Source organism: Cyanistes caeruleus, chromosome Z (genome assembly GCF_971803275.1).
Source record: "Cyanistes caeruleus chromosome Z, bCyaCae1.hap1.1, whole genome shotgun sequence".
Classification (NCBI taxonomy): Eukaryota; Metazoa; Chordata; class Aves; order Passeriformes; family Paridae; genus Cyanistes; species Cyanistes caeruleus.
This window is the reverse complement of record NC_141732.1, coordinates 12,281,052-12,308,250: the sequence shown is the minus strand read 5'-3', so window position 1 is coordinate 12,308,250 and position 27,199 is coordinate 12,281,052. Positions and strand designations below refer to the sequence as shown.

The following is a 27,199-nucleotide window of genomic DNA, read 5'->3' as shown; positions in this document are numbered from 1 at the left end:
ATTTCTTCTTTTGGTTATTTAGGAACAACTTCTGAAGATTTTTTAAAAAATAGCTTAAAGTCAAGATCTCATGGTCTCAGTTATAGGGCCTGAACTAAAACCTTTTAAAGTCTACGGAAGCTTTGAGTGGTGGGTGACTTTTTACAGTCTATGATTTTATCTGATTCAGATTTTTTGAGATTAATACTTTGTTTTAAGCATTAATTTTATATTCAGTCTTATTTATATGTGTAATAAAATACTTAATAATAATAGTTTTTTCTCCTGAGACAGGATTCTTTGAAGTGAGAACTATTGGAACACCTAATACATCACAGGCATGATCTTGGAGATCAACAGAGTTATTGCTGGGAAAAATCAACTAATTACAAGTGTTATTTGTCATAATAGTCTTCTGATGTCTGTTTATCAGAACATGAAATATATCACTATGGAAGGAGTGTGAGTGAATTTTTAAGGCCACTAACTTACCTGGTATAATGAGGATATGTGAATCTTGTTATAAGGATAAAGCTTTTAAAATACTTGTATTGACATTTTAAGACTAATATTATGCATTGCTGTATGCCATGATACATAGATACATGATACGTACATGAGAGATGATACATGATACATACATGCCAAACAACTGGGAAGAAATTTTTTCAAGATGCAGTAATTTCTGTGTCTGAATTTTTTTTTTTCCTTTGAGGCCTGAATGAATATGCCAGTGTACATTCACTATCTGGTTGGAAAATGCAGGCAATTCTCTTCTGTCTTTTTGGAAGACACTACAGGGAGAGTGGGAAATTCATGTACTTATTTCATAGCAGGAATTTTGGAATGTTTACACTCTCAGTTTCAGTATGAAGATATACCTCTACTTTTTCCAGGAGGCTTTAGTCAAAGCTTGACAGACAGCCAAACCCACCAATTGAACTCTTTTTTCAGTAGGAAGAATGAGCTTAAAATGAAATACAAGGTTTTAAAGGACACAGAGGCAAGCACTAGGACTGGTACCTATTTGTAGTGTAGGGAATGAGGGAGGGCCCATCAGTTACAGAAAAATGTCAATATTCTCTTAAAGAGTTACATATGCAAGTATGCCATAAGTAGCAACCTCATATTTCAGGTGTCATATATCAGGTCTGCAGATTAATGCACATATTCATGACTTTAGGAACTAACAGAACCCTAATGTGACTTTTACAGTTGAGATTTCAGTTATATTTCACTAAGGTGCAACTGAGAAAATGCTTTTACTTCTAGGAATTCCCTCAATTCAGCTTAAGGAAGATGCTACACATTCGATTCCTTCCCTTCACCTTCCTGACCTTCATGCTGTATTTCCAAAATGCTTGCATTAGCTATACTGCTTTTAATTATTCTCTGGGAATTCCATTTTCATGGTTTTTTTCCCCCCTATTCTTTAGTCAGTAATTAAATGGTTAACCTCAATATAGGAAATATGGTTTCAAATTGTCACTGCTAAAATGCCGCTAAAAACTAACTGCAGATCAAGAAGAGCTGCCTGTTTTACTTTAGTTTCTCTTTACATTTGATGGTTACTTTTAAGGTTGTATGCACCACAGAATACTCTTTAAACAAATTCTGAATTTTACTGAATGCAAGATAAGGCCAGAGACACATTTTTACATAAAGTGTTTAAAGCCTAACTTTTAGGAAAGAATAATAGGCATATCTGTAATCAGTTAGCAGTGGATTTGAATTATGAAGGCTTTGGGGATAAGGTTTGCTTGGTTGAAGATAGATTGAAGAATAAAAAAGTATCTAAAATCCCAGAAAGAATTACTGCAAGAAAGATGCTTGAATATTAAGGAGATAGAAAGGATTGTAGATCAGTTATAAAGAGTTATAAGGTTATAAAGAAAACCATATTAATTTCAGTTTCTCTTCACAGTTGAAATGACCAGTATTGTCAGGTTTCTTAATGGTAGAATATAATTTGACTTTGCAGAAGGAATTCTGTGTCTGAGATGATCAATAGTTCTACTACTATTCAAATTTATGTGTACTTGGTATCCTGGGACACGGAAAGTACTGAAGGTAGATAGTGTTGATTCTCTGCATGACAGGGTTTTGGGAAATGATCTAATACCATCTAAAATTTAAAACTCTGAGCAAGCAGCTATGAAACCATCAGTAGAAACAGCCACAGGTCACAGTTGTTTATAGAGGTAGAATTACAGATTTTGCTTGATTGTCGAAGGTGAGATTTACAATATAGTTTAACAGGATGATTGGGCTGCATTTTTAAAAATAATTTCTGTAATTGGTAGTAAGTAGATCAAAATTATAATTATTATTTGCAGTGTCCACTTGTGATTAATTTTACCAGCTCTAATGTTTTCATGATTAAGTTTATCAGCTCTTGGATATTAATTATAGTATTTACATATTACTTTTATTTTACCTGCAGTGTGTTTAATTGTTGATACCTTAAATTTCAAAAAGCATTGGAAACAACTTAATGATGCAAATAGTTTTGCTGCCCATAAGTAAATGCCGAACATTTACACATGTTAATTTATCCTTTCTTCTCTAAGGTCTACCACATCAGAAGAGGCACCAGTTATTTGCTTTTTTGTTTATGTTACCCACACATTGTCTTTGTCTACTCTTGTTTCATTGGTCCTGGGGTTGACATGCGATAAGAGAATTAGGAATCTCATCACCTTCAGTCTTCCTCACAAGAATACCTATTGACTTGAGCAAGGATTATTTGTAAGAACTATCAGGACTGCATGATAAAACTTGCCTTAGGAACTATTTTGTCCACTGCTGGACACTAGATGTATATGAGCCAAATTAGCTTAGCTGGGAATAGAGGCATTCAGCACTTGCTTGGATGGAAGCCAATGTCTGCTGACATAGTTCCTTACATGATAGGTTATTCTTACTACATAGATTAGTGCTCTGGTTAGCCCAGAATAACAACATCCTAATTTTGAGTAAAAGATCACTAGAAATGTTTGTATTTATATCACACTGTAAATACAGGTAAAGCACTAGAAAGTCTAGAATGTGTTTATTCTCATTGTGGGTAACATCTGTAATGCTGTTTCCTTCAGGTTCATCCAGATGATGATAAGCTCTGTGATAATAAAAGCAAAAAAAAATCCAAAACACTTCTGTAATGAATGCCTTTGAGTTCATCTTGTTATGCAGGAAAAGCTGCCTTAAAAACACTGATTGGACATAAATTTACAAATACAGGAGTTATTTTACTTTATGTTTACATACTTAAATTGTGGAGACTTTATGTGAAAATAAGAAAAAAACATGTTCAGTGAACCTATAAAGACAAGACTGTCAGAAAAGACAAATGAAAAAAAAAGAAAGGAAAATTTGGAGAATATATTTGCTGATGCTGAATTGGAATGGTGTGATGACACAATACCTTTGTATAATATTTTACGTTCTATCAGGATAATATAAATTATCCTTTTAGACTGAAAGTCTCTTACTTACAATTCAATATCTTATGCTGTAGAAGGTTTTGCTATGAGCATACTCAGAGGTACTTTACTGAATACTTCCCTACTGAATTCTACAGTGCTCACAGTCTACAGAACAAAGTTGTCACAACATACCAAATCAAGCCTTTTTCAAACAAGATTATTTTACTTCTCTTGCCTTCTGTCTTTCAATATTAAATCATTCTGATCTGTTGATCTTTGGATTCCGAATCCTACTTTTTGTACCCATTTCCCTAGATGAACTTAATTACATTGAATTTTATTCTTGTTCATTTCCATTGTGTCTCTTTGTATTTCACAATATGCTTGTATTTCATACTTATCATTGCTTTGACTTTGCTTCTCAAGTTACAAGCTATGTGTGGTCCAGTCTCTTACTGCTTAGTTCCTCTCCTCTAATTATGAAAGTTGGAATTTTCCATGTGAATTATACAGTCATAGAACGGTTTAGGCTGGAAGACAGCTTAAATATGATCTCATCCCAACACCCCTGCGATGGACAGGGACACTTTCCACTAGAGCAGGTTGCTCAAAGCTCCATCCAGCTTGGCCTTGAACACCTCCAGGAATGGAGCATCTCCAGCTTCTCTGAGTGGCCTGTTTCAGTGCCTCACAGTGAAACAACTGACACAGTTAGAACCGTAGAGACTCAAATAGAATTATCCAAAGTCATCTGAGATTCAAAAATATCTCTAGGCAAATGCTAAAGTTTACTGCTTGATTTCTTCTTTTTATTCTCTGTACTGACTGTGGTTGGTGGAATATTTCCTACTTTAGACTTCATACACTGGGGTAGATGCCCCACAGATAATTTACAATGTCATTAGTATGAGTTGTACGGGAGAGCCTTGAGTTCCACAGACAGTAGGCAAAAAGGGCTCATCACTGATTTACCTTTTACTTATCTCATTGAAGTACATCTTACTGAAGTACCTTCTAGTTTTTGCCCTTTTTTCCTTATCAAGCTGCCACTACAATTTTATTTGAATAATTTCTTAACACACATTTCTGAAGAACTGCAGAACATATCTCATGTCAAAGAATGTTTTTTAAGTCAAACACATACAAAATATGCCATCAAAAATGCCTGTATTAGCAGTATTTCTCACACTCTTCCTCATCTGGAATGGATGCTATTTTCACTTGCTCATAGGTTCACCTATAAATTTTCCTGAAAAGACTGGTCTTTAAAAAGATCTAGAAAAATGTCTAGAAAAAAAGGAAGCAGACAGTCATTTACAGGGACTGCAACAGTACCATATAGCACTTTGCAAAATCAATAAAAATGTGAACCGTAAGTCTACAAATAATCAGATTCCAATCAAATGAACTCAGTGGATATATGGCAGTATCCATGTAACTCTGAACATCCAAATGAAACAGAAAAAACATGGGTCAATGAAATCAATCTGCAACACTTGATGTACTGGGACCCACTGATCAACCATTTAATTTCATGAATTGAGCTGTTGCACTTTTAAAGAGCACATCAAATCAGGATCCTCTTTTTTCAGACCACAAAAAAAATTGCAAACACCAATCAGTATTTCTTCAATTCTGATTCAGAAGGAAGGTTACTGTCTAAACAACTAAGAACATCACATATGCCATAAATCAGCATATTTAGGAAACCCAAACCACCTGTAATTAGATTTTACATTATTTTTGACTTTTCTACAAGCAGAAATTGACACAGCAGGAAGTGTTAAATGAATTTTGACCAATCTTTTGAAAAGAAATAATAGGTATATTATTCTCTCCAATACATTAAAGCTGTGTCCCTGCAGGTAGGGATCTCTTCACTTAAGATTTAGAAAATGCTACTAAAGTAGCAGTCAGTCAAATGTTTTCAAGAATGTTTTAACTCAACACTGAGAATGCAAGTGCCAGCAAAGTTGTAGTGAAATACAGATTAGAAATCATGAGTGTATATACACAGGCATTTCTACCTTTTTAGGGAGAAGTTAACAGGTTTCAGCTCTTAAATTCTGCAAAATCTTATGTAAAACTCATTTCCTTTAAAGCTGTCTACTTATTAAGTAATCTTGCTTTTTGGTCAATTATTTTGAGCTTTTGCAATAAAAGACAAAATAATGTAATAATAAAGATAAGCATTTATTTTAGATGCTGGAGAAATCAAACTTCTGTGCCAACATTTTTCATTTTTACTTTCATTTAAAAATGTGCACTGCCTTACACTGCAAAAGACTAGTAGGTAGCCTTTGTGCTGTAAATGATCCATAAAACATTCCATCATGATTTTAACACAATTACTAAATAATGAATATTTCAACTTTACTACAATGGATGTTCATGTATTTAATTATTATATAAGTAAAAGCATATTTATAAATAGAGAACAGAATTTGTTGGGTATGACATCTCTTTCCTACTGCATAAAATAACTTTTCTTCATCAAAAGCTTTGAAAATGTGTTTTAAAAATCACATAAATTGTCATTTTTGTTTACACTGTTGGACCTCTGCTACTCCTATTTTAGAGACCAAAGGAAAACCTCCTAAACTGAGTATCAGCTGGATTAGCCTGTTCATGCCAGTGAGTTTGCCATCTGATATTTAGAGTGCTATCTATGGAATTCATGCTTTCTCAGTACCAAAAATGACAGCAGGTATAGGAAATACCCTCCCAGTATTTTGCAGCAATTTATCATGAAATTAGTAGAAATCTCACTATAACATACATTAACAACCATTTCCAATAATGAAATATAGTTTCTATAGTCAAATATTTTACTGTCAGCATAGTACTATAATTCTTTCTCAGTCTCTGAATTTCTCCAATTTATCTGAGTTTCGGAACTGCTCATCCATCTCAACATAAATCAGATAATTCCAAGTATTTGCTTATACTTGAAACTCAGCCCACCAAAAAAGCCCTGCACAGTAGTTACACTATAAAATTTTCTTTGAAAATTAGGTAGTTTTTTTGTTTTCAAAATATCTGTGACTATAAAATATAAATTACAATTATGCATGGAAAATCTTCCATTGTTCATAGAATACAATAAGGGCAAAATCTGTCACCCTCTCCTAACTTCCAGGATTTGATTTCTGGCATTTAAAATGGGAAAACTAAGACACAGTATTTTCCAGGGTCACTTTCTCCAGAGGAGCAATTTACACCAAATAAGTAAAGAATAATTTAGATTTAGAATGACAAAAGAATTTGAGATGCTTATTTCATGTATTCTTTTTTAGCTTTGGCAGAGGTCTTGAGAAAATACCTACAGCTCAATGTTAGAATGCTTCTCTCCTTATAAAGAAATAAGAATGTACTTTAACAAAGCTAGCTTAGTTTGCAGGATGATGACATGGTAGAAGGAAAAAAATTAATATCCAGGGTTATTTAAATGCTGAAAAATGCAAAAGTAAGCTTCTCTACTCAGCAACATGTAATATTCATTCTTGACTACTAATTCTGTTATCTTATCATAGTACTCCTCAAATTCAAATGTGAAATACTGGTTGCTGAAAGGCAATATTTCTAACAAAGAGAAGTTCATTCAGGTAGGCTTTAATTTCCAAAATTATATACCACTAAATGTATAATATTTATATGCTAAAATAAGATAATCAATACAGTCTTAGGAATCAAATATCCATCTTAAAAATCCATCATTTAGAAAAACAGTCATATTTTCTCACTGTGAAAAAAATCTCCAGAATTCCCATATTTTATAAAAACCATGATGAATTGTAACAATTAGTAGCTACAGAATATTACCTAATAGAGTCAAATTTAAAGAAAAAAGTTTTATACTTACCATTGCCATGAGTCAATATTCATTTTCCTCAGATTCTTGCTGTTATGGACTGTCTGTGAACAGTTTGCTTTTCTAAGTGCAGGAAGCATGGGTTGGTTGTCTTGCTAAGGCTTAATAGAATAAAAAGTTAATTTTTTTTTTCTTTAGACTTACCGCCTTCTGTACTATCAAATTCAGTCAGCAATGATATGCCGTATATACATATTCTTCAAATCACTGAAGCAATAAAGGACTACCAGTTATTTAACTCTTCACAGCTAAAGCAGATAATAAAAATAACAACTAAATTACCCAGCGGATACAAAATGTCAGCTTTGTCTGAAAAGTCTTAATGAATTAGATTACCTAATTAAAATTAAAGATAAAAGAGGGAGCAATGTTCACAGTCTTATTCCACTTCTTTTTCTATTTCTGTCTGCTAAGCTCAGAATCTGATTAGTATATTTAATTCCATGAGGCATCATGACTGGTCTACCTTTAATCAGCCTGTTGACATCCACCCATTTTTCCCTCACATGTTCCAGACTTCAACGTAATCATTTACTGACTTGCCAACACTCCTATAGAAAATACAATGTTCAAATTATAGAATCAACACTGGAATGATTCTACTTTTCACAAATTTACATATATCCAGAATGAAAAGTGAGTTAAAAGAAGTATGTTTATTGAGACAAATGCAAAGTAAAAATATCATAACCAGTGTTATACTTTCATAAAATGTTGTTATATTGCATAGAAGTATCAATTTTGGTCTGTTCTCCAATTATTAATTATTTATTAATACATAATATATTTTTCTGCTTTATTAAGCTACTATTTCTATTATCTGTAAGTCATTATAAAAGTAGATTAAAAATGTAATATTTTCAAATTATGTACTGAATAGAAGGTAATTCTCTTTAGTGCACAGGCAAACTGGAATAAAAAGGCATCTCCAGTGTCCTGGGTTGATTATGATGTTAAATTGTATCCCCATTCGTCTACACAGGTTTTGTATTCTTAAAATTTCATCTGAGAGTAAAAGTGAGTGGAAAAGAAGCACCAAGTCTGTTATCAGACTATACTTGCTCCCCCCGCATCGGGAGTTTTGACTACAGCACAGACAGACAACAAGACACAGATCGCCTTGGCTTTCCAGCTAGCCGGAGCAGAGAGCTCTTCCTGGACTGTTTTCTTTCCCTTTTTCTGAAACGAATCGAACCCGCTCTGGACTGGGGACTCGGGGGAGCACCGGGAGCTTGCACCCCTGGACTACCGGGAGCCCAGCCTGGGCAGCGGCATTTTCCAGCGCCAGAGGGACTGATAACAGAGCCAACACCCCCAGGAAAGAGACCCTCTGAAGTTTGTCATCTCTTCTGAAGGGCGAGAGGTTTTGTAATTTGATATCATTCATTTTTGTGCTGGGTAGTGCTGTGCCTGTGAAATAAACAGGTTTTTTCCACTTCTCACAAAGAAATCTCTTCCTGAACCGGTCGGGGGGGGGCGCGTGGGTTTCCTTCCGGGGGGGAGGGGCATTGGAGGTCTTCTCCCAAATTTGCCCTAAACCAGGACATCCAGAATTATCTGCCTTGTACTATCTGATGTCATGTGTACTCTTTTTGGTCTGATACTGTTGTACAAGCAAGGGAGAAAATAAAGAGATCTTTATTTTCGCAGCACAGAAAAAAACCCTCTTTTTAATTTTTTAATTAACACTATTCTCTTAATGTACCACATTTACTTTGAGGCAAGAAACAGCCTGCTTCCAAAGCTGCTGCCCTCTTCTGGGTAAGTTGAACTACTGAGATCTTCTGGAGGTATTGCCCATACAATACTCCAGTCAGAATCACTACGCTCTGTTCAATTGCTTCTACATTTAATTTGGCACTTTCCTAAAATGCTGTAGTTGACAGACAACCACAGCATTTGGCTCTTCAATTTGATATTTGCTTTTTAAACTGCAAACAGTAACTGACATTCAGAAAATGTATAGGTATTTTCAAATTAAAATTCGAAAACTGACCTACAAACAAGGCAAATTAAGGGCAATAAAAAGCCAGGAAAAATCTTTCATTAAATAGATTAAATTTATCTAAGTAGTTTTCTTAAGCAATAGAGATTTGTCTTCTTCCCTGCGAATGGTTCTTCTGTTGGTGTGGGGAGAAGGAAATGAAAGTTTCAAAAGCTTTTTCAAAAGGCTGTCTTAGATTTTGAAAATATATAAAGACTAAAAATTATTGACACACTGGAGTTATTAGATTTGAAATATCATTAAAATATTACGCTCAAAATCAGAGATTTTTTAAGGGTTGTTCCCTTTGTCATACAATTATTTTTCTGGTTTTTTTCATGCAGGAAAATGAAAATTTTCTATTTACTTATTAGCATTGTAATTGCAGATACATACTGTTATACAGATTTTCAAAAAAATTAGGCAGATTATTAACATCAGTATTGATTAGGGAAACTGTGTATGGAGTTTCACTGTTAGAAGAACATCTCTGTAGCAACTCACCATAATTTTCTACTCAACAAAATAGTATTCCAATGGGTCTTAGTCATGTACATTTAGTTACCTCAAAGTGATAAACTACTTATTTTTGTGCTACCTATATTTGCTCTATGCTTTATCCTCCCTCTTCCGTCTGCTCCTCACTCCTTTGTTGTTCATCTCTCTAAATGTAATCACCACATTACTGGTTGAAACTTCCTTGCATTGCTTAGCTTCCACAACTTTTTGCATACTCTCCAATATTCTCCTTTACTCTATGAGCAACCTGCAACTAATGCCATTGTTACCATGCAGTCCTGCTGGTACCTGTTGCCTACAACAGCTTTCCACAACTTGCCTTCTCTGTAAAAGCATATTTTAAGGGAAGCAGCGTTATTGTTTCCTTCTCCTTGCCAGACTACTCAAGAGATAACCTTATTGTCTTTATTTGTAGGAATGGCTGAAACAAGGGAGAGAATGAAGCAACGTAATATGTCAAATACTCCAAGTCTGTCAGGAATGCTTCTTGCTTGAAAGTTTCTTAGGTACTGCCCTACCAAATAAACATGAAAACTGCTGAGCACAATGTGACATGGATGGGGGAAAAAAAAAAGAACATCAGGTTTTGTACAACCTGAGATCTCAGCAACCTAAAATTCCAGGTTGCTGAGAATTTTGGAAAAAATATTACATCATTCACTGTTCAAAACAATTTAAGTTACTTCAAATAAACACATAATATTAAGTTTACATTTGCCACTATAATTGCATTTTCCTCAGGTCATTTGCATTTCTTTTGATTTCATTGCAATGACTGCAGAATGATAGACTACGAACCATTATATAATGAAATTAACAATAAACTAGTATACTTTTCTTTTTAGAATATCATCATTATCTTAAACAACTTGATAAATTAAGGCACAAATCTGAACTGTGGCATTAAAAACACATAAATATTTAAACTAACTTATTGCTATCCCAGTCCTATAGCTGCAGTTAACATACTTCTTTCAACTGTAAGATTCTTAATAGCAGTAACAATCTTAGCATCTCTATTTCACTAAATAATTTTGTGCTTATTTTGAGATGTCTTGTTCTTCCTTATCCATTACACAATAATTTCATTTCTAGTTATCAGAGAATGAAATGACTCACTACCTAGCATCAATAAGTAAATCAATCTTATAAAAACACTAATACTTAGGCTTTTGGGAATGGTTCTCCAACACCTTTTTCAAAAACAAAGCATTGTGTTATACCTTTAAATTCAGGCTGACATACAACTGGGGAAGTGCAGGCCAAGTCAGAATGGACAAGTAAATGCCCTGCCTAGACCATTAATACAAATTATGTTGTTAATGTAAAAGATACAAAGTACCATACATTCACTATTATGTATGCTATTAACTTTAAAATAAACATAGCAGGTAAGGCTTTTAGCACTGAATGTAGATTTTTGTGACATGTCAAAATTAAAGAATGGAGATAGGCAAAAATTAGAAAGTTATAATTAAGGACAAATAGGAGGATGTGAGAAGTCAAACAGCAGTCAAGGTCAGACAGCCCTTTCTGTAATGCTATGACACCTTCCAGTGGGGGAAGCCCAAGCCAAACATAAAAAGTATAGCAGCAAAAGGCATAATCATTTCATTCTAGAACAAAAACCATAGCCTGCACTTAACAAGGTATCAGTTCTACTTAGTTGTTGCTTGCTTGCTTGGGATAATTATTTGGTTTTGTCCAAATCTAATTTAGGTCTGAAAACACAAATCTAGTTTAGCTCTGGAACCAGTGTAAATTACTCAGAAAATTACTTGGTTACATATTCACTACACAAACAGTTCTAATTTATTCATAATTATTCATAATTCATAATAGAAGAAGTAACTTAAAAATCAATTATTTGAATTAAAGATTAGCATTCATTCCAATCCAATGTTTTATCAACTGGTGTGCAATAGCTCGACTTGGTGGTACAAAGAAAGAATGCTGGTTTCCTTTAATGAGAACTTCCACAACCTGCAATAAAAACAGATTTTTATCTTTAGAAGACAGCTTTATAAACTACATAGAATCTAACATTGTATTAACGCAGAAATTAACTTCCTGTAATGATCCATCAGTCTACCATTGCTGTATCTATTAAAGAGATACTAAGAGATTCTCCAAGGTAGATACAGAGAAAGTCCCACATTGTGCAAATTATTACATTTTTGAGCTTAATGTGCCCCAAAGCATACCTTCTTCCTAACAGAACTGTGGAGACTGCTAGTATACTGTTTAAGGTTTTTGTGAAGCCTTTTTATAGCGAGGACCACCAGATGGTGCTCTACACTGTGACAAAAATAATTTTAATTTTTATATGTAGTGCCAAAGGAGATGTGTTTTTGTTGTCTTCTGAAGCAGTTGCAAGTATTATGAGAATACACTTTGAGTACATTTTTGAAGTATATTTATTTCTGGCTGTACATCAATCTGCATGTGACTAGTTGTATTCAGAACTGATATTCATTTAAAATAATGTTCCCAGTGTAAACAGAAACACACCGAGATTGCAGGTGACCAACTTTGCCTTCAAGGTGATGTACAGTCAAAACACTTGGAACTGCTAGGCAGGTGTCCAGTGTTACTAAAAGCTTAACTCCCAAGTTGCCTATGGGAAAACCTGTGAAGCAATCTTTTCTTCTACTCATGAATTGACATACTTCTGTGAAAGTCTTTTTTGCCTCTCTTTTATTTAACTATATTTTAACTACTGATGGAAGCTAAGTGCAGGATTTCTTATTAATGCACAGTAAGCTGCATTTAATATCAGAATATTAAAATAGTACTGCATGAAAATAGATGTTCAATCTAATGAATTCCCAGTGTCCTTACTTTAACTTCCACCCTCACACTGGTAGCATGCTTGTTTGGAGAAACTGTGATGAATGCTGCTATTAAATACTACTTCTGCATGAAAAGCAGAGGCTTGCTAAGGAAATGGATTAAAATAACTTGGCTCTCTCACAAAAGGGAAAGGTGAAGAGCAAACTGGCAAAAATGTTATAAAATGAACTTGCAAGTAACTCAGACATTACTGAGTAATGTCTGAAGTGTCGTGCCAAAATAATTTTCATATTCTTTCACATAATTTAACAAAATCTAGGTTTCTGACCACCTGTCACATAAGCCAGCAAATTAGCTATGTGTTTGTACCCCCAAAACAGAATAGCTGTCTTTCTCTAATTGTGAATTAACTACAACCACAATATAATGCAACTGTAGTATGATAAAACCAAGAGTACACATGCTCATTTGACTTTCTGAAAAAGCAAGTATCTATTGTATGCCAGAACCAATATAGGCACAGACTAATCAATAGAAGAAGAAAATGAAACTGAACTTTACCTGTTCTCTAGTGAACCAGCGGGCATCCTCTATTTCATTCTTGTCAACTTCAATTTCTGTAGACACTGCAACAGCTAAGCAGCCAATCATTAGGGAGGAGGGCATTGGCCACGGCTGACAAGAGACGTACTGAACATGGGAAACTTTGACTCCAGTCTCCTCCTCTACTTCTCTTCTAACAGCATCTCCTATGGTTTCGCCTAATCAAAAAGGGCAAAGAACAAGCAGCTCATTAGAATACTCCAAACATCACATGCTGTACTTTGAACTGACTCAAAAGCTTTGAAACTGCCCAAGGCAATTATCTAAAAAGATCTAGTTCATGGAACAGGGCAAAGACCTCAGAACATGACACAGAAGTCTAAATAAGGTAAAACAGCCACCAAAGCAAAATGGAACTTTGAAAAGAAAGTGTAGTAATTTCTCCATAATAGTATTTATTTCCTGAATTGATAACTCACCATATACACAAACCGTTATCACTATACCTAAAATGTCAAAGATTAGGTAGAAAATGCATTATTCCTATAATTATTGAAACATTGATCTGTTCATTGTAGCTAGTGATAGAAATTAACTAGTGTTAATTTCTGGATTTTCAGTATGATTGCACCACCATGTACTACAACTTGAAAAATCAGTATTTAGAATTGCAATAGTAAGAAAACAGAGATTTAGAATACTTGCTCACATTTCTCTGTTGTCCTTTGCCTGACTCATTCTTCATTGTCTTAACACACGCAGACAGTACTAAATTGAAACTGCAATGGAAAGCTTTGCTTCCAGATCCACAAAAAACTGTGGATGTATTTGTTTGGAATGCTGAGGGTCACCGGCCTACATACGCACACATGCACTCCCTGATTAAAGGCTAATTAAAGGACAAGTATATAATCAGAAATAAATATCTTGACTTCTTTCGACTGATACCTGAATAAACTTGTTTATGCTGTCACTGTATGTCAACTTGCACTCATTTACTGAATGTATTTATTCACTATGATTTCACTGGTGATAAAGATCTATTCTCAATATAAGTTTTACAAGTTGTTCTGCAGGTACTTATAATTGTAACTAATTTCAACTTTTATTGCTTGACATAGTTATTGAAATATCTGTTTATCTTTCTTTCAGAATTTTGTAATTTCTACTCATATTCCACAGAATTAATCAGACTGTAAACATAAGCATATGCTTAACTTCATGGTAATTTTAACTTCCACTTTAATACTTACTTTTCCTATGCTAAAATCCTTTGCTCAGTATCATCAGCCAATGTGACATGTTTTAAATTTTTTTTTTTCATTTAAATAGTGATTTGATGATGTGAAAACTATTTAATATTTTTATTTACTTAGGTTGTTTCTTTTTCTATAAATCAGCAGCTGCAAAGAACAGAATAAGCATATTTATTATAACAACTCCTTTCTCAGGAAGCAAAAAACTTCAATTTGAGACAACACAAAAGATATTTCTCTGTACTTGTAAAGGTATAATACTGTTATTGAGAAAATACATTTGATAAAGAAAAATTAAATTACTCACCAGGTTCTACAAATCCAGCAAGGCAGGAAAACATTCCTGGGGGAAACCTCTTCTGCCTACCTAAAAGACAGTGGTTCCCATCTGGATGGATGACTTGCATTATCACAACTGGATCTGTAAAGAACATGAAGCAAATATATTTCAACATTTGAGGGACTTAAATGCAGTAAAAACTTCCAGTCTATTCCATGCCAATGCATATAAAGACAAAAATTATACTGAAATCACAATTGTGTGCATGCTCAGAATAAATATTATTTCACTCACGTTGATTATTTCATTTCACTTTGGGGTTTCTCTCCATGCAAGATACTTCTTTATTTGGTTGTGCAACATACAAGTCTAGTAGAAGCAGTTTACTAACAAAGGTTTGAAATGCAGGACAGAAATTGTCTGTAACCAAAGCACACAATCTACTAAGATGATCAGCAGTACTGACCTAGCTTTGCATACAGGATATACCAACAGTTTCTGCAGCAAACTTTTTTATTAGCATGTTCTCTTCACCACAGAGGTCTGAAGAATGTATTTTTGATTAAACACCAAATAAGGAGACACTTTGCTGACAATGTAAATACTGACTAAATACTAACTACTTTCCACCTTTGACTTTGTTTACTCTTTGCTATCAGTTTCTCATATGATGTTGCACAAATTTACTCACGTCTAGTCATGGTATCTGTCTTTTTCTTTCTAACTTAGTATTTTTTCCTATTGATCTAAGCAACCTTATCAAGTCATGATCTTTTCCCCTTTTTATTGCCATCTAGTTTTAAGTAAAAAAGTAAAATGTGACCCTTTGTGCTGCTGGTATCTCATTTAGACTGTTGGAATTTCTAACTGATATTATGTGTTGAAATAAGGTTTGCACCGTCACAGCAATTTTGTATCATTAGTTAGTACAGGAAAGAGAAGCCTGAACTACTTAATCCTAAACAGAAAAGAGACACAAAAGCCTGTGGAGAAACAAGTATGGAAAACCTACGACAAAAATAAGCAGCAGAAATAACTAGAAATAAATTGTTTTACATGTATATAATACATATATACTTCACTTTTGAGTGAGTATTCTCACCAACTCTTGGATAAGATGTGTTGTGAACTCCTTGGAGACTAGGACAATCTTCTTTTAAGCAAGTTTTCTTGTAACCCCCTTCTTCAATCTTGGTTGCACTCCCGCATGTTGGGCAGAATCGGTAGCGGCTGTGCCATGCTAGAACAGATCTTGCCTGGGCTACTACTCCTTTAAAACAATACATTGAAAATGCACAAGATCAAATACTAATTCATGTTAAGCTTTTAACAGCACAGAAAAATCAAGTAGTGAAGTTTAACACAAAAAAAGTCAAGAGCGTAGTTTGAATCATAATCATAGCTGAAAGAGAAGTTGAGCACTATGAGTTATGCAGATCTTCATCTTTGCAGCACAGCAAATACAACAGAACATGGTATTAAAGAAAAAATATCTACAGGGCAATTTATACACATTCAGGAACAGATTAATCCAAATCAATATACTCTGCTTCTCACAAAAGTCACATTGTGTAGGCAAACTGCCAAAATTACATGTATCAAGTATTTTTCTTTTTTTTAAATTTTCTTAATGTCCTCACTAACACTAATTCACTTTGTCATTCTGACTTTTCAACACCTCCTTGTCAGATGAGTATCCAACACACTGTTATAAAGGACTTAGGTACTCATTTCTTGTAGTTAATAAGTTCGTAATTATTATTTTTAGTTAATAATTTCTTTACTCACTCAAAACTCAGTAATGTTTTATGTTTATAATATTAATTCATGAATATTTAAATATTACTGTTTAAAACCCATGATATCAATAGGTTTTACAGTCTACTATTGTCATTGGAAAAATTAGTCCTCTGCAAATTCACATGTTCTTAACAGACAAAATTCCTCACAAAGCCACTACCAGGCTTTTAAAATCAGAATATTACTAAAGCCACTGAAAACACATAATTTCTTTGCACTGGTTTGTCTTTTCTTTGAATTATACCTCAGGGAATAACAAAGCATGTCTTTCTGATTATACATTTTGTACCTGCTGCACTTCATGCATCTTACCAGCTTCTTTTTCAGGTAACTGCAGTAATGCTGGCATTGGCGGATGAAGAAAGTAACAGTCCTCATGCTTCTGTTTAAATTTTTCAGCAGAAGCAGAACCTATGCTAAGAGCAAACCAAGCAACTAACCCATCTTCTTCTTGCAGACCTCTTCCACTGCAAGCAGCCATCAGGTTCTCATCATACTGAAGTTCAACTCCAAGAAAAACCAAGGTACATTCTTCGGTTTGGTTCATGCACTCTTCCACATCCTTGTGGTGCAGCCTGCAAAGCTTTACTTCTGGTTGCTGTGAGCTCTCTCTTCCCTCACCCAAAGTAACCAAGGGACTTAGATCTGAGAAGAGGATGTATACTGTAGCTGGATGGCTTTGTTTTTCACTTAGCCACTTGGAATCTGTTCTTTTATTACTCCTTCTGTCCAGAAGCGTCGTGCCAAAATAATTTTCATATTCTTCCACATAATTTGACAAAAAACTAGGTTTCTGACCACCTTTCACATTAGCCAACAAATTAGCTATGTGTTTGTATCCCCAAAATTTAGCAATGTCCAGAGCTGTCTGCTGTGATTTATTAATGATGGATCGGTCACACCTAAAGAAACAGAAAGGAGCTGAGGTTACCAGAGTAAATATGTTTAGGAAGGGCCCAGATGTTGTATTATTCCTACCTCCAGCATATACATCTGACACTATTAAGGTTCAAGAACTTTTACATACTCTGTCTACACTGGGATAATCTTTAGTCAAAATGTTTAGCATTGTGGTGACAAAATATAATTATACTTCTTTTTCTTTTGCCAAGGCTGTCTTTCACATTTTTGTGGATCCTTTCCAGATTATCATTCACCAAATTTCATTAAGTAGTACAAAGACAATGAATTAATTAAAATTCTACACACTGTATCATCAAAAAAAGGCTCAAAAACAGAGCTTTGAAAATCTGTTCCTCATAACCAGAAATCAAAATGGGAAAAAAAAAAAAAAAAAGAAAAGAAAATAAAGCACCCTAAACAAGCATTAATTTCTAGAAGCTACTAGAACCGGCAAAAACACATTTACAATAAAATATTTTATTGAAGTTAATTGGCTTGTTCAGCCTGGAGAAAAGAAGACTGAGGAGAGACCTCACTGGGATCTCCAACATCCTCATGAGGGAAAGCAGAGGTGTAGGTACTAATCTTTTCACTCTGGTGACCAATGACAGGACACGAAGCCAGAGTTCAAGGAGTGTTTAGACAATGCTCTCGGGCATATGGGTACATGGTGGGATTCTTGGGATGTCCTGTACAGCTGCAGAAGTTGATTCTTGTGGGTCCCTGTTGTGAGGTGCCTCAGAGAGGCAAAGATTTAGTTTCAGATAAGCATTGTTAAAGTGAGAGGCATGGCTGTAAGCCATGTGTGTGAATTTTGATCTCCTGTGTTGGGGGATGGGCTGTGTGAGCCCGATGAAGTTGTCCCACCCCAAACCCCTTGTGAGGGGTGGCCCAGGAGTCCTGATTGGGTTTGAATCCCTGGGGGGGTTTCTCCCTTGCTGTGTTCCTAGTGGTCCCTTACCCTGAACTCCACCCTAGTTCTGTCCCTCAAAACCCATCACCCTGCCTTTGTTCAGGGCTCTCTGTCTCTGAACATTTTGTTCCCATGCTGAATAAATGGTCTCACGAACAGGGGCCCGTCTAGTTCTTGTCCCATGCTGGTTCTCAGAAACTATAGCTTCCCTGGACATGACCCTGCAGTTGTGCACTGCAACAGGTCCCTTCTAACTGAGGATATTTGATGATTTACCATAAAATTAAAATCAAGAATACAGCCTCTGCTTAGTGGCAGAAGCTGGTTCCTGTAGGGATCTTTTAGTCACCCAGATATAGAAACAGATAATGGAATGCTGCCTCATCATATACATTTAAATACTAAAACCAAAAAGAAACCCAAACCTTAAATAGGTTGAGCTTGATTGGAGGTCAAAATAACACAATTTAATTATTTGCCAATCTTAAATTGGTAAGTAAAACTGAAATGTCACTGTAAACTACAAATTATGTAATAAATACTGGACTCATCAGTTTTTAAAACCAGAAGATGACAGTAATATTAATGTTGCTGATACACATGTAACTGTATCACAGGCAAGAACATTTTGAGATTTTATATTAAACTCAGTTGTTTTTGAGGGAATCTGAGTACAGTTTAGAAAACTATTCAAAACACAAATTACAAGTTTTTGCTAAAGTTGCTGCTAAAGCAACTCATAACAGGAGACTCAAGGGAATGGCATGAAGCTCTCTCAGAGGAGGTTTAGGTTGGCTCTCAGGAAAATGCTCTTTACCCAGAGGGTGGCTGGTCACTGTAACAGGCTCCCCAGGGCAGTGCTCACAGCACCAAGTCTGTCAGAGTTCAAGAAGTATTTAGACAATGCTCTCAAGTACACGGTGTGATCCTTGGAGACAGTGCTGTGCAGGACTATGAGTTGGACTTAATCCTTGTGGGTCCCTTTTAACTTAGGACATTCTATGATTCTACAGTTCTGTGATAAAAAAAATCAGCTGATTAGCCTTCTAGAATTATTCTCTGTAATGTCATGAAATATTATCTTCAGAGACATTAATGTTTTTATAACCAGCAACTGTAATTGTCAAAGTAATTTTTCTAAGCATTAACTAAAAGGAGACCAATCAGGCCACTGCATCATCTCATGAACTATATTCAATTACCTAACAGAACAACCATGAACAGGACATTTAAAAGCAAAATTCACTTTTTTTTTAGTGAAAAGCATAACTTAAAGAACTGTTATCCTATTTACCAACTGATAAATTTCCCAGGATCTCAAAAGATTCCTCAATACACAAAATCTGGCACTGAGATACTCCTCTATGTACTGGAATGTACTGACTATAGTAAAATCCAGTGGTTCATCTAATGCCCTACTCTGAGCCTCAGCAGAGGCTACAGGTCCTGGGTATGACTGAAAAAAAAAAAAATCAAAAATGGGTGGGATGATTACTGGAGGCTGTGGAATGCTATGCTTGAAGTTACTCATTAACTACAAAATGAATTGTTTTTTTCTGTAATTAGGAGTTCAGAAAGGAACAGCCTGGGCTTGATTAACATTAAACTTAGACACATTTGATTCTAATTTAGTTTTAAAACATTTTCCACTTGAAGTAACTTTGGAAAAGGTGAGTCTGTCATGTCCTGCTGAAGAGTCAGCAAACATCCTGCACTAACAAAGATTCCAATGGATTACAAATCAAGTTTAGAAAAAAAAAAATTAGTGGAACAATCAAATACACAATCAGATATTGAAAACATTCAATACAGTGGTTGGAATTAGGGTACAAACTTTGTTCTGTCTATTCTGTGAAAAGTGACAACTTAACTTTGAATGTCAAAGGAGTGACTTTAGAGATGCTTGTAACTTTAAGACTTTCTTAGCAAATACAAAAAGCATGATGCAACAGCAGAACCCAGTTGTAAACTGACACAGAATACATTTTCCTGAGTTATAGCCCTGAAAATTCTACCACTACCTGTCTTGTAAATTTCCTTCTGAGACAAAAGTGATAGGAGCAAAAAGGGGGGTGCAAAATAGAGCTCTTGAATGGCATCTACAAAACAGCTTACCCTTCTTGAAGAAGAACCTGCACAACCTCAAGGTGTCCATTTCTGGCACCGTACATGAGGGCTGTCCAGCCGTTCCCTGCGGACGCATTGAGCAGTGACGGGGAGCGCCTGAGCAGAGCCTTCAGCCTGGCTGTGTCTCCAGCAGCAGCGAAGTCATGCAGCTGAGAAACCATGTCCTGGCGCAGGGTCTTCTCAAAGTCACCCATTGTGCCAACTAAGTTTAAAAAAAAAGAAAATAAAAATTCCCGAGGGCATTTACCACTACGACTAACACGAATTAAAAAATACTCCCCGAACTTTAATGCTGTACAGAAAATTAGTATTATCACCAAAACACAGAACAACAAATTCTTGTGACTGGCATGATATCGTTTTTACAAATCAAATCTTTGTCCTACCCATCTCCAAACATAATGACACTTCACCTTAGCAGCCAAAAACAGTTTCAAAGAGGCTTAAGGACCAGAAATTTCACTGTGGAAATGTAAATTCTGAGTGTGAAAAAAACACGTCATGGTTTCGTAACCAAACGCACACAGACACAGACACACAGACACAGACACACACACAGTGCTGCCAGGACCGCTGCGCAACACAGCGACAGCCTCAGGGCCCGCTCCACTCCCTTCCCCAGGGCCGCGACCCGGCCCTCAGCAGCGGGACACCATTACCGTGCGCGGCTCCGAGGGTAGCCAGGCCCCTTGCGCGCTCCCGCCCCGCCCCTGGCGCGCTCCCGCCCCGCCCCGCCCCTGGCGCGCTCCCGCCCCGCCCCGCCCCGCCCCGGCGCGAGCCTCAGGGAGACGGACCGGGGCCGAGCGCGGTTGCCCCGCCATTCAGGACGGCGCTGGGCTCCAGGCGCTGCGTGTTCGCCGAGGGAGTTCCCGCTCGTGGCCGGGTCGATGCACAGGGTCAGAGGGCAAACAGCCATTTTGTCCCCCGGGCAGGAATCTCGGTGGGTGTAGGAAAGCGATCAGATTTCAGCATTGCTTCACCGCGCTAGCGGAAGGCAAGGGTCGGTGGCAACGGATTGCGGATTGTGAGGAAGGTGGAGCAACTGACGTGAGCCGGGAGAAGAGTTAGCGGGGAATGAGAACGATGTCATGAGCCAGAGGTGTGGCCTGCCCAATATCAGGAAGATTCAACAAACACCAGAGGTTTATGTCCAGAAAGAGAAGTCCCTAAACTTTCTTTTCGAATAACGGAGGAGACTCCACTGGGCGCACGCCCTCGGGATTTTCCCTCATGAGGTTTCAGAGTGCGCAGGATCATTTTATCCCAGACTCTCGGCTGCATGTTGCCCTTTTTCTTTCCCTGTTGCTGAGGTACTACTTCTCGAACCATCTACCACACATCTCTCCTAGAATCTCCTGTCATTTTACCCCAAAGTTCAGAAGTTCAGGCTTGTGCAGACCTTTGTCTCAGGAGCCAAGCAGTCTGGGGTCTGCAACAAACCTGCTGCCCACCCAAAGTTTACAATAGAGGCATTAAGACCCAATTCGAAGATGTGAACACCCATATTTTCACCCTTTCAAATTGTTTGTAAAGATATTATCTTTCTTCTCACTAAGAAAAACACTGGAAAATTGAGGCTATACTAGTCCTATGTAAACGAACATAGAACTGTTTCCTAGTGCCTTTGCACCTGGAGAGTGCTAGAAAACCAAACCCAAACAAAACCCCAAAAAACCCCACCAAAGACAAACAAACAAACAAACAAAAGTGTAGCTTTTGAAAGGTCAAAATAAAAGTTTTGTACTGTGCGGGATAATCCTGCGAAACAGATTGCCACTATTCCAGCTACCTAAACTTGGAATGCAAAGGTTAAATCCAGTTCTTCCATCAGTATTACATTACCAGTTTCCCTACCTGGATTTGTATTAAACGTGAATAACTAACTGATACAAATATTTGTTTTAATGTTTTGAGATATTCACCATTGTATTCAAATAATGAAATGATTTGCCATCAGCTTGTTTTTAAATGTGACTCGCAGAAGCTCCATCAAGTTTCTGTTTTAGCAATAGAGCTTTAGCTTGAGATGCCCACATATATAAAAATATGTATATATAGAGGTATATGTATATATCTAAATAACGTATTACTCAAGGGCAGTGTTATTTTTGATTCAAGAGTATTGCAGAAGTTTAGTAATGTATGAACAGGAATAAATAATACATGGAAGCAGGTTTTATGTCTTGTTGATGGTAGGATACACTCTCTGTGTCCTGACATCATGTCAGAAGTTCCCGAGGCCCACGTTTTTCAGTACTTCTGGAATTTGTGTCATCTTCCAGTGTATCCTTGCAAAGGCAACTTAGTACCCCTTGTTTAAAACTATTATAAATTAAAACTATTATAAATTAAATGTCACTTTAAAATTGTAACATACCAACTTGTGAGTTTAAAAATGTTTTGTTTCTACCAACGGATGTAGTTACTTTGCTGGGTAAAAAGTTACAAAGTCTTGAGAATATGTAGATCTCTATTTAATAATCACTGAGCCGAATTTTCTAAGAACAATTTCCTGTATCTTGAGAATGGAAATAATGTAATGGTAGCTTGGTTAAAAGCTGTTTTTAGCTTTGGTGTAGTCAAGGGCAAAGTAAAATTCACTGAGAAGGTCAAGTGGTGTTGGATTTAGCTGTGCCATGGTTTTTGAATTTTGTTGAAAATAAAGCCTGTACTGGCCAGTATTCATTCAACTTGATTGAGTCTGTTAGCTCTTCAGTAGTGGGAAGCATGGTTGTAAAGGTGTATTTGCAAGGCTTCAGGAGTCTGAAGTTGTCGATGTGAGAATGGAAATAAATGCAGCATCACTAATTTACTCTGATCCTGAAAGAGGCTCTGGTGGCTCCAGATAATGACTAATGATAGTCTTTTCAAAATGCTTGTTGATTGCTGTGGACAGCAGCCAGGGAGTAATATCTGATTGCCCTGATGCCAAATTCATTTGGTGCTGCAGCCTTTAGAAAAAAAAAATAAAAATCCATGTTCTCTAAAAAATGTGCCATTTGGAGCACTGCGGTGATTGGGCAAGATAACTGGAGTGCCTGAAAGAAGTGAGAAAACTGTGCTTCTGTCTGGTCTGAGCTACCTTCTAAATCTCCTTATTTGAATTAATAAACTGTGCTGAGGTAGATGTCTGAAAAAGGCTCCAAAAACTCTCATTTAGGTTAATAGAAATATTTAAAATAATGTAAAATTTCATTATTTTATATTATCTAGATTCTTTAGAGTGAGAATATGGATTGTACCCATTTTAGTGTTGGGGCCAGGTTACACACAATAATTATCTATTTTTAATGCTTTTCAGTAAAACAGTAACAATATGACAGAAGATTTGTTAGTTCTTCATTTGGACTTGCACTTCATTCTTAACTTCTCAATTGCACGCATGATTCATGAAGGCTCTGTTTTGCAGAGTTGATGTGCTGGGTAAAGTTTACAAGAAGCTCTGATTTTTAAGCTGTTTGTTGGAAGTGAAAAAAGTAAGACACTCAGTGTGTGAAAGGAATTATGCTGTCAAACATTTTAGTTTATGTACATTGTAATTAGTGCATTATAATACACTATGCTTTTCATACTTCTTAGTTTCAAAGTAAAATTTTGGTGCATATGTGATTTGTCTTAAGGAGTTGAAGTTGTTATGAAGGAAGAAGCAATCAGTATTATCCGGCACTTCAGCATTCTGTAATAGTATCCTTTGGAGTTGTACAGAAGGACTTTGGGCCAATACAATTACTGTCTCTCCTAAGCATCTCTCTGATTAGTTTATAATTGGTCCTCCCTGGGAAACAATTGAGCAAATGCTAAAGGGCTTGATCCAAAGCATCCATTGGTCTAAATATGAGTTTCTTGTTATTGAAGAGACAGAGTCCTTTTGGTGGGAGTTTTTACTTTCTTGTAGGAAAGAGCTGTAACAAAGTATTATTTGTATTTATTATTTAGTGTGAAAAACGAAGTTCACTCCTGTAAAATTTTAAAAAAAGGTTTAATAAAGACAATAAGAGACATAAAATAAAGCAAAGAGTTACAGCTGGGTGCCTTGGCGTGCTGCCAAGAGCACACCTGGTATCTTGGGAATACCCTTTTTATCCCATCCTGCTGTGAGGGTTTAATGCATATTCAAAGCATGTCCCCTCCCTGGTTCCGCCTTCTTAGAACATGCTCTGTGTGGGTTTTATTTCTGCTGGCCAGCATTTCTTTTGCTGGTCATCATTATTCTAGCTGGTCAGCATTATTTTGAGTTTGTTTTCCTTTCTTCTGCAAATGGTCAGTGTTGGTAACAGTCCAGGCCTCTCATCCTTCTGCTGAGGGCAGCTGGGCTTCATATCCTTCCCCTGCTGCCAACGGCCTGGTCCTGGCTGCTGATAACAGCTTGGTCTCTATTTCCTGCTGCTGATAACAGCCTGGTTTCCACTGTCCTTCCGCTGGAAACAGCTTGGTCCTCCCATTGTCCTGCCTGTTGGAGTTATCTTGCCATGTCCAGATGAAACATATCCCTACTGTTCAGAATTCCTTTCTAAGCCTATAACTTGCTAAGAGAGAGAAAAATATGGCAAAAGCATATAGCATATAACATTTATAATAATACTTGTGAAAAGCCAATATTTACAATATGAATTCACAACATTTAGTAACAGTATTTATTATGAAAAAATCCATTTACATGTATCAGTTAATTTCAGTTAAAAACCCCAAAATACTGTTTTTAATACTAAGTCTGAACCTCAGCAGTCTAGAGAATAGGGAGAATAGGAATTCTTTTAACTCAAAATGCTTTCAGTCAGTTGAACAAGAAGTTTATTTCAGCTGTGGAATGCACTGCAATGCATGCTGTGTCTGACAAGAAAAAAAGGCCAATCTGCCCAGAACATGATCCTGAAAAGTGAATGGTTTGTCATATGATGGTTATGAAACTACTTTTCCCCAAGCAACTGGTATGAGGGTGGGAGGTGATGAGTTTTGAAACTTAATAGATGTGCCTGAATTAAATTTGTGGGGACAGCATGCACAATATGGAAAGCTGGAAGGCAGAAGCACAAACAACTTACTTTTTCAGCAAGTGACTTTTCTAAGACCACTGCTATGAAAGGTCCCAGCTGTTTCCTCTGTGAGATTGAATGCCTGACCACTGTCCCATTTTCTCCCCCTGCACCTTGCTTAACTTGCTTAATCTTGATTCACTGGGGAAAGGTGAAGGCACTAAAAATGTTCATTGACATAGCCCAAAGTCCAAAAGGGGAGTATTTATAGTGTAGCAATCTGCTGAAGTCTCCAGAACCTGAAAAACTGTGAAGGCTACAGAAAAAGAAGTAGTGTGTCTAGAGTGGGGATGAGGCAAGGTTATTATAGTATGAGTAAGATTATTATATGTGCTTTGTGACTGATGAAGATTTTCTAGTTCTTCTCCAAATTATTTTTGGGTTTTCAGTTTTTTCCGTATTCTAATTTGGTTCCATTTGTGTAGCACTTAACTGATCACTTGTGAATTTGGAAGCATAGGTCCCTGAGTTCTAGACAGCTTAATTTAGTTTCTCAAATTTCTCAGGTGATGTTTGAGCTGGTATTTGAATTGTTTAATAAGGGTTAATTAATAAAAGCAATTTTAATAATCTCCCAGTGTCTGGCTTTCAAGTACTTCCTCATGATCAATGAAGTCACATTTTCAGAAAACTTGAGTCAAAATAGCTGTTACTCTTTCTGTTCTGTAGACTTTCTGAGGCCACTAAAAATATCTGATAGATTTTTTTTTTCAAACTGAAATTATATACCTGCAAATTATTCTTTGTTTTAATTATAATTATCTTCATGGAGCTTGTTTCAAGTTCAAATGATGACTTCCCTTCATTTAAAGTGTACTTTAAAACCAGGAAACTAGTTTTTCTTGTTTTGGGGAAAAAAAAAAAAAGAGACTTTTAATATATCCATGGGAAATAGTAGAACCAATACAAGGATAAAGATTTAGATCTTCAAAGTCGGTTTCATAAAACTGTTCCTTCTCTGGATTAAATCTTTATTTTGATCATATTAACCTTCTGTCTCCTCTGACCTGTGGTCCTGCTCAAGCCACCAGTGTTAAGCTTGCTCACTCACGCCAGTGCCACCCAGCATATGCTCTGGAAACAAGCACTATTCCGGCCTTTGACAGGAGAGGTCCCTCCGTGCTCTGTGCTGGGATCCCTGTCCTCACTCCAGTCTCTAAGGCCACAGGTCAGAGACACCCACATTCCCAGATTTGCTCCAGTGGCTGGTACTACATTCCATTCACATGCAGGCACCTGCAGGTCCCCCCAGGTACCTGACACTGAGATCTTGCAGCATGCACATGCACAGGACAGTGCAAGCAATTATGCAAAGAGGAAGATAAGAGAATTTTTAATAAGGTGCAACAAGATGAGACAGACTATGGCCATCAGGTGCAGGACTAAGTCAGATGAGTGGCACTACTTTATAGACAGCTGGACCCCTTTGTATCCTTTCTATCATTTCTCTGTTTCTCCTTGCTCTCCCTTCCCCAGCTTGTTCCTCCACAGCTCTATTGATTCCCTCACTCCACATAGTTCAGGGCCCTGGATTTGCAGATGGACCAGAGTACCCCTGAGTTTGGAGACTGACTAGCTGAAAACTCCAGATGAGGTTTCTGTCAGGGTGATGGCTGTAGTTTTATGATAGCTCAGCAGCTGCTGTGACTGGCAAGGTTAGTTTACTGTGACTGTTGACATGTTTACTTAGTCAGGTGTATGTCAATATATTTTGCTTCCTGGCTTACCACTGTTCCTTTGGTTTGCCAGCCTACCAAGTTCCCAATCAAGATA

General features: G+C 36.5%; 3 protein-coding genes and 1 long non-coding RNA gene across 9 annotated transcripts in view; 2 read left to right on the top strand and 2 right to left on the bottom strand.

The window, feature by feature from the left end:
- LOC147648104 (uncharacterized) overlaps positions 1–3,344 on the top strand; it is a 61,170-nt gene extending 57,826 nt beyond the window's left edge. The window contains exon 3 of the long non-coding RNA XR_015280754.1: positions 274–3,344. This is a non-coding gene — a long non-coding RNA (uncharacterized LOC147648104). The remainder of the gene's footprint in view (positions 1–273) is intronic.
- LOC111940737 (uncharacterized) overlaps positions 1–7,828 on the bottom strand; it is a 39,821-nt gene extending 31,993 nt beyond the window's left edge. Inside the window, exons 1-2 of one of the 2 annotated variants that reach the window (XM_086868547.1) lie at positions 7,742–7,828; positions 7,267–7,376 (exon numbers count right to left, since the gene is read on the bottom strand). The gene's annotated coding sequence lies outside the window, so the exon portion shown is untranslated. Of the gene's footprint in view, positions 1–620; positions 855–7,266; positions 7,377–7,741 lie in introns of those variants that run through there. The other variant, XM_086868548.1, reaches the window with a different exon arrangement.
- Positions 7,829–7,912: 84 nt separating this feature from the next.
- Positions 7,913–21,420, bottom strand: NUDT12 (nudix hydrolase 12). Of its 5 annotated transcripts, none has more exons than XM_086868551.1 (7): positions 21,188–21,420; positions 20,382–20,595; positions 16,763–17,352; positions 15,753–15,920; positions 14,678–14,791; positions 13,133–13,332; positions 7,913–11,761 (listed from the first exon to the last, which is right to left on the bottom strand). In XM_086868551.1, exons 2-7 carry the CDS (start codon positions 20,585–20,587, stop codon positions 11,651–11,653), a joined length of 1,389 nt encoding a protein of 462 aa, XP_086724677.1. In that variant the 5' UTR covers positions 20,588–20,595; positions 21,188–21,420; the 3' UTR covers positions 7,913–11,650. The 5 variants fall into 5 exon arrangements, with proteins under 5 accessions (XP_086724677.1, XP_023799100.2, XP_086724675.1 ...); XM_023943332.2 differs by lacking the exon at positions 21,188–21,420 and adding an exon at positions 21,053–21,127; XM_086868549.1 differs by lacking the exon at positions 21,188–21,420 and adding an exon at positions 20,951–21,083.
- Positions 20,744–27,199, top strand: part of LOC111940789 (uncharacterized) — a 21,491-nt gene continuing 15,035 nt past the window's right edge. Inside the window, exons 1-2 of the mRNA XM_086869774.1 lie at positions 20,744–20,865; positions 20,921–21,440. Coding sequence (XP_086725900.1) covers positions 20,744–20,865; positions 20,921–21,440 — 642 coding nt within the window. The remainder of the gene's footprint in view (positions 20,866–20,920; positions 21,441–27,199) is intronic.

Excerpts from the sequence above, each read along its gene's own strand:
- NUDT12 (XM_086868551.1), bottom strand. The coding sequence starts at position 20,587 with ATGGGTGACTTTGAGAAGACCCTGCGCCAGGACATGGTTTCTCAGCTG. Across the intron at positions 15,921-16,762 it reads GTTACCTGAAAAAGAAGCTG|GAGTAGTAGCCCAGGCAAGA; the intron begins GTAAGATGCATG and ends ATTGTTTTAAAG. Across the intron at positions 13,333-14,677 it reads TGCTGGATTTGTAGAACCTG|GCGAAACCATAGGAGATGCT; the intron begins GTGAGTAATTTA and ends CTTTTTGATTAG.